Source organism: Myotis brandtii, unplaced genomic scaffold (genome assembly GCF_000412655.1).
Source record: "Myotis brandtii unplaced genomic scaffold, ASM41265v1 scaffold1077, whole genome shotgun sequence".
Lineage (NCBI taxonomy): Eukaryota > Metazoa > Chordata > Mammalia > Chiroptera > Vespertilionidae > Myotis > Myotis brandtii.
This window is the reverse complement of record NW_005353666.1, coordinates 560,050-566,872: the sequence shown is the minus strand read 5'-3', so window position 1 is coordinate 566,872 and position 6,823 is coordinate 560,050. Positions and strand designations below refer to the sequence as shown.

At 54.9% G+C, this 6,823-nt stretch overlaps 1 protein-coding gene across 1 annotated transcript in view; it reads left to right on the top strand.

Moving 5' to 3' along the window:
• SMOC2 (SPARC related modular calcium binding 2) overlaps positions 1-5,897 on the top strand; it is a 72,268-nt gene extending 66,371 nt beyond the window's left edge. The window contains exons 11-12 of the mRNA XM_014542357.1: positions 1,499-1,541; positions 4,483-5,897. Coding sequence (XP_014397843.1) covers positions 1,499-1,537 — 39 coding nt within the window. The 3' untranslated portion in view covers positions 1,538-1,541; positions 4,483-5,897. The remainder of the gene's footprint in view (positions 1-1,498; positions 1,542-4,482) is intronic.
• The last annotated feature ends 926 nt before the right edge of the window (positions 5,898-6,823 follow it).

Here is a 6,823-nt window from a genome sequence, read left to right as displayed (position 1 = left end):
GGACTAGGAACAGCCTTCTCTCTCAGGGGAAGTGCCTTGCTTCAGGCCGACTGTGATCACGTACATTCTGTTTCATTGAAAGACCTCACGGACAACTTTATTTCCCAGCTCTTTGTACGTTTTATTTTATTTTAATTTTTTAAAAAAATAATATTTTTATTGATTTCGGAGAGAGGGAGATGAGAGAGAATTATTGATCGTCTGCCTCCTGCACACCCCCAACCGGAATAGAATCTAGGACCCTTTAGTCCGCAAGCCGACGCTCTATCCACTGAGCCAAACCAGCTAGGGCTGTACATTTTAAATGGTGATTTTCACTGCTCTGCGTTGAATGACATATTGCACCAGGTGTCTTTTTTTTTAAATCATGACCCATTAAACTTTACCTAAGACTCTTTTTAAATATATTGTTATTTATTTCAGAGAGGAAGGGAGAGGAAGAGAGGGGTAGAAACACCAACGATGAGAGACAATCATTGATCAGCTGCCTCTTGCACACCCCACACTGGGGAGCCAGCCTGCAACCCGGGCCTGTGCCCTGACCAGGAATCAAACTGTGACCCAACCCCTGAGCAACACCGGCCTGGCTGCACCAGGTGTCTTGAGTGAAATTTACCTTTTCCATCTATACGGCAAGGTGTTCTTTTTCTCCTCAACACTTAAGGAGATTAACTTTGACTCTTGTTACTTACCTTTAACCTAGAGCTACCTCCAGTTACCAGGGACACTGATACTTGTCGTAAAAGAAACCAAGAAAAAGGCGGCAATTGTTGAACAGCCAAACTGGCTTAGACCGGATCCCAAGGATCACTAACGCTCTTTAAATTGGAACCAGTGGCCCCACGTTTCTTAGTGAAGCAGTCATTCCAGAGGAAGCCAAGTGGTTACAATTACCCTTGTACTTGAATCGTTCAAACCTACAATTGAAAAAAATAGTCCATTTACCGACTAAGTGTGTATTCAATATTTTTGCAATTTACTCAGTACCTTTGTGCTTTGACTTTGCATGTGACGGTGCTTCTTAGAGGCAGCAGGAGGAGCAGGGGTTTGGAAATCGAACGACTTTGCTCCTTTCTCGGTACTTTTTTTATCTCGCAGCCAGAAGGCAACAATCAATCAAGGCCTTTGGGGGGAAAACGCTGCCCTCTGTCTACTGAGTGGCTGAGTGCTCCCTGCTCTAAAAATTGGCAAAACGACAGAAAATAGGCAAAACCCACGCAGGGGAGGGAAGGCCTGGCCTTCGAGGATGGGTGTGGGGAAGGTTCGGTGAAATGAACGGCCCCGAGGTTGGGGACGGCTCTCATCGTGTGAGGAGACGTTCACAACAGGGTCCTGGGACCCACACACCTCGCCTGTGGGCTCAGCGTTGCCATGGAAACACGTTCGCTGTGGCTGGCATCATCCTAACGTGACATGGTCCCTCCCTGAAGAGGGCCTTGAACCGTTCACCGAAGGGAGAGTGTGCAGTAGTTAATATCGTCTTTGTGTTTTCTCCCCCAACAGCCCCCAAAGGTACTGCGGAGAGCACTTCTCATAGACAGGTGAGTGTGTCTCGACTTTCACCTTCATAACCTGCTGGTTCACTTATAGGCAATAAACATTGAGGGTTCTGCAGATTTGGAAAGTAAAGCACCTTCCAAGAAAAAAAACCCCAAAACACACAATCCAGACAAGGCGCATGCCTGTCTGCCCTGATCAGATTCTGTCAGAAATCAGCAAGTTGGCCCTCGCTGGTGTGGCTCAGTGGATAGAGCGTCGGCCTGCGGACTGTAGGGTCCCGGGTTGATTCCGGTCGAGGGCACATGCCTGGGTTGCGGCTCGATCCCCAGTGTGGGATGTGCAGGAGGCAGTTGATCCATGATTCTCTCTCATCATTGATGTTTCTCTCTTCTCTCCCTCTTCCTTCCTCTGAAATCAATAAAAAATATATTAAAACAGAACAACAACAAAAAGAAATCAGCAGGTTAAGTCAATGGGAAGATTTTGCCTTAATTTTCCTTTTTACTATTTGAAATTTCAATTACTTTATTATCGTTATTTGTAAGTCGAGTCCTCTTGTGGACATAAATGCTTGATTGGAAACCATTCTCCGAGGTTCGGTCTGTATTTCTGACGTGTTAGGAAGGAGATGAGGGACAGGGCACGCCCTGGGGGGCCAGGGGCACCTCCCTTTGCATCGAGGGGCCCTGAGGGGTGTCAGCTCCCTGCTGCGTGTGGTGAACACTGTGTCTGTGAGTCTGTCTCCGCGCTCAGTTGGAGGCCATCGCGGTGTCCCTGCCACAACCACCCCGGGCCCAGGACACTGTCCAGACAAACAGGAGCGGCCCGTGTCCCCCGAAGCCGGGCCGAGCCTCCATTCCCAGGACCAGGCATCGGAGCGTCCTGTCTCCCCCGTTGGGTGCGGCCGCATCCCCTCGGTGAGCCCCGCATCGGGTGTGGGTTCAGAGCGGAGGCCTCCAGCACACACCTTGGGTGTAACTTGAAACCAGTTCATCAGACAGATGTGTGATACGGTTTTCGTTGTTTAGCAAATGTTTACGGCTTTAACTTTTAAAAATCCCACCGCAAATCACTTGCATGTGGGAGCAGGGCCGGCTGAAAGCCATTAGGCTGGCACACGCCCAGTGTGCGGGGGTTATGTCGTCAGAGAAGGCGGGGTGGGTCCACGCAAGCCCCCCTCGACCTGAGGAGCCCCATTCGGAACAGGAGCTCGCCTCCCAGGCTTTTCCCGGAGAAAGAAACTGGAGCAGGTAACTCTCCAGCTTGCATGCTGCCCGAGAGGTTGCAGGGCTCCGTGCCATCGTCCAGGGCTGTTCGCCTGAAAGTGCCAGGCGGCTTGGCTGGCATCGACCCAGTGATCCAAGCCCATCGATATTTCCCCAAAGAGCACAGTAGCTCCAAGCGCCTCCGTCCTTCCTCATCTGAATAACGGAGACGAGAGGATTGCACGGGGAGAGAGGAGGACGAGCGAGCTAGTCCTCGATCTGAAAGTGAGCGGTCTCTCTTGGTCCCGTCTCCAGTTTCCATGGGGATTCAGAAGTGGGCGGCACCCTCAGGCGGTGGGTGGGGTGATGCTAGAGCCACTGCCTGTAGCACCTGGGCCCGGCCCAGGGCCTGGGAAGCACCTAGAGAAAGGGTTCCTCCTCTCACGGCGGGACATCCCCTCCCCATCCCACTCGCATCTCCATCCCGAGTGTCGCCCACCGGAAACGCCCTCAACATCCAAGACCATTCTGAACGATGAGGCAGAGGCATGGAGCTCCTATGTGGTAGGAGTTGGTCCACATGAAAAAAATGGCCAGGAACACTGCTCCCAGCTCTTCCTTTCTTTCTGGATTGCTTTCAATTGGCAGTCAGAATGCAGAGCTTGAGTAGCTTAAACTTTTAACATATATTTTTATTGATTTTTAGAGAGAGAGGAAGGGAGAGGGAGAGAGAGAGAGAGAAACATTGATGAGAGAGAATCACGGATCGGCTGCCTCCTGCACGCCCCACACTGGGGATGGAGCCACAACCTGGGCATGTGCCCTGATGGGTAATCGAACCCTGACTTCCTGGTTCACAGGTCGATGCTCAACCACTGAGCCACGCTGGCTGGGCAGAACTTGAGTAATTTAAACAAACTTTGCTCAATGTATTTCTTCTGAGAGGTAGTGACTAAAACGAATGAAAAGAAAAGTTAAGAAACCAAGGATGCCTTTATCGAATTGGAAGCACAATTAGATTATTGAAATGATTTGTATATTGATCCAAGGGAACTTCTGCAGGGTGTTTGATATGTGGAGCCCACTTACAACATTAGGAGCAAAGGCTCATTTTCTCACCCAGCATGTTCCCCCAACATTTCTGATCCTTGAGGGGAGGACGGTGGTAGAAGGTAAGTGCCCAGAAGGTCCTCGTTGTCTTTTATGTATTAACCAGAGGCCCAGTGCATGAAATTCGTGCACCAGAGGGCAGGGGGTCCCTTAGCCTGGCTGGCACCCTCTCACAGTCTGGGATTCCTCGGGGGATGTCTGCCTGCCGGCTTAGGCCCCATCCCTAAAGCCTAAGCCGACAGTCAGACATCCCTCTTGTAGTCCGGGACCCCTCGCTCCTTACCACCTGCCTGCTCGCTGCTCCTTAGCACTTCCGTGGAGGCGGGAGAGGCTCCCACCACCGCTGCTGCGCTTGCCAGCTGTGAACCCGGCTTCTGGCTGAGTGGCGCTCCCCCGTGGGAGCGTACTGCCACCAGGGACAGCTCCTGTGTTGAGCATCTGCCCCCTGGTGGTCAGGGCACATCATAGCGACCAGTCATTCTGCTGTTTGGTCAATTTGCATATTAGGGTTTTATTATATAGGATCATCGCAGCCAAAATCACACTGTTTAAAAGATCGCTTTCCCCTGGTTGTCAGCAGACAGGATTATTTCCTTCCCGGGAGGCAGGCCTTCGTCACGGACGAGGGATAAGAAGGTCTCACACTATCTTTCTGTCTCCTTTCCAGCCCAGGAACCGAGGATAAGAGACGGCGGCCGAGGCGCCTGAGACGTGTGGGAGGCTCCCTCACCAAACGCAATTAAAAAACAGAAACAAAACCCATAGTATTTGCACTTTGTACTTTAAATGTAAATCCACTTTGTAGAAAGGAGATATTTAAACGGACTACTTTAATCTGTGAAAAGGGAGGGGCTGGCTTCGGCAGGTTAATCACATACAATGTATGTGTCCCTGTGACCGTGGACATCTCCGCTGTTCGGGGTGGGCTTCCACTTGCTCTCTGGGTCCCCTGGGTGTCCGCGTGGCGGACAGCGGCTCGGGCACAGCGGCTGCAGCCGTGGCTCCTCCCTGGCACAGGATGGGGCCCACAGGCACTCAGCTTCCTCCGGCCGCTGCTCTGAGACCAACCGTGCTGGCAGCCTCGGGTCGCTGTGGGAGCTCACACTTTGGTCTGTAAGGTTTGCCGTCAGCCGCCGGCCTGGCATGCAGGTGGCGCGTGCCGGGCTGCGTGTCTCTGGGACCTGGTCCCTTTGTTCTGCTTTCTCGAGGTCTCGCTCCCGTCACGTTGGCAACCACAACAGCGGCGATGATGGGGTCTGGGGGACAGTCCCCGACACCTTCGTGGGCCTGCTCTGCCACCTCAAGGTTGGCCGCAGGCAGTGAAATCAACGCTGGGGGACTCCCTCCTCCCTGCGCTGGCCCCAGGTAGCGGGCAGGATTCAAGGTCAGAGAGGAGTTGGCATCAGGCCACAACTGCCATCTGCCCACCTCTTCCCTTCCACCTGGCCTTGCCCTCCCGGGGCCCCTGGAAGGTGGACTGTGCCCTGAGCAGCTCCCAACAGTCTCCTTAAAGGAGGCGCTGGGATAGCTGGGCGCTGGGTGGCGCGCCCTCGGCAGGCAGGGCCTGGGCCCGATTCCGTCTCCTCCTCATTCTTTCCTGAAGGCCCTGAGGGCACAAGAACTTGTCACTGGGCCAGTCCTCTGGGGGGCACTGGGGAGGGACTGATCAGGACCGGATGCTCACACCGAGAGCCACAGAACCGGCCCCTGTACAGCCAGGGGCCACTGTCCAGCTGGACCCCGTACTGAGCGGCCACGGCTCTGCGGCCCCTGGGAGGCCGGCGGGGGCTGCGTGTGACCAGCCGTGAGGCTGGCTCGGCTCCGACGTGTGGTCGGAAAAACACCTCCGTGGGCCTCACTCCCCAGCACGTGGCGGACACCGACCCCTGCGAATAGGCGTGAAGACGGCGGCTTCTCCCTGTTTAATGTGCAGAGTGAAAGCTGAACCTGGAGCCGCTAAACCCTCACCGTTGCTAAGGACACAATTACGCTCCTAAACTTATTGGATAATCTTTTCTATTTCTGAACTTTGGACTTAATCGTTTTTCTTAGATTGAAATAAAAGATGCTGTCAAGACCGTCCCTCTTCTCTTCCTTCCGGCTGAATGCACAGGGTTGCACTTGCTTGACGTTGGGGTGCCCCCTGGGGGAGGCACGGAGGAGGCTGGGCCCGACGCTTTGGAGTCTGGCTCCGCCCCACGGGGGTGTGACGAAGGGCAGTTGCTGAACCTTTTCCCACCTCGGTTCCCTGTGGACGGTGGGACGCACCTGGGCGAAGGCTCTCTGGGTCCGTGTGCGACGCGCCCTGACTGTGAAACAGCCCTGCGCTTGCTCGGTGAGTCCCAGCCCTGCCCGTGACTCTCCCCTGCTGCCCGCTGCTGCGGGGACCATAGGGGAAGCAGAAGAGGCTCTGATTTTGACGGAAGCAGGTGCTGTTCCCTGAGTCACACGCTCCAGGTCTGGGCCTGCCCCTCTCTTCTCCGGCCCGGGCCCTGTCCTGGCCAGGCCCCCTCATGTTCCCCTTGGGCCGTTGCTGTGGCTCTTGCCTTCTTCCTGTCCCAGTGGTGCTGAGACGTGGCTGACACCCTGCACGGTCTGAGTGCACAGTGCACAGCGCAGCGCCCCCCTCATGTTGTGAAACGACTCCCATGAGTTTAGGTCCGTCCGTCCTCACAGGGACAGACAGCAGTTGCTTCCTGGTGCAGAGGACGTTCGGGTTTCCTTTCTGTGGTGCCACGTGCGGTGGCAGCGACGGCCGCCACGCTGTGCTTCATGCTGATGCTCCTGGTGCCAGGCTCCGCAGGCCCTCACCCTGAGCTGCTCCCAGAAGAGGGGTCCCCGTGAACCCATCTCAGCGCGTCGTGTGCAGTAAGGATGATCCCCGAAGCGGGTTAGGAGAAAGGCAGCAGGACACCTCGGGGAGGTAGGGCTGGGACTGGTCGGAGCGGGTGGGAGGGGATAACGTGTCCGTGTCCAGGAGGCTGCGAGCCTGTGGGAGGGGCGGGCGG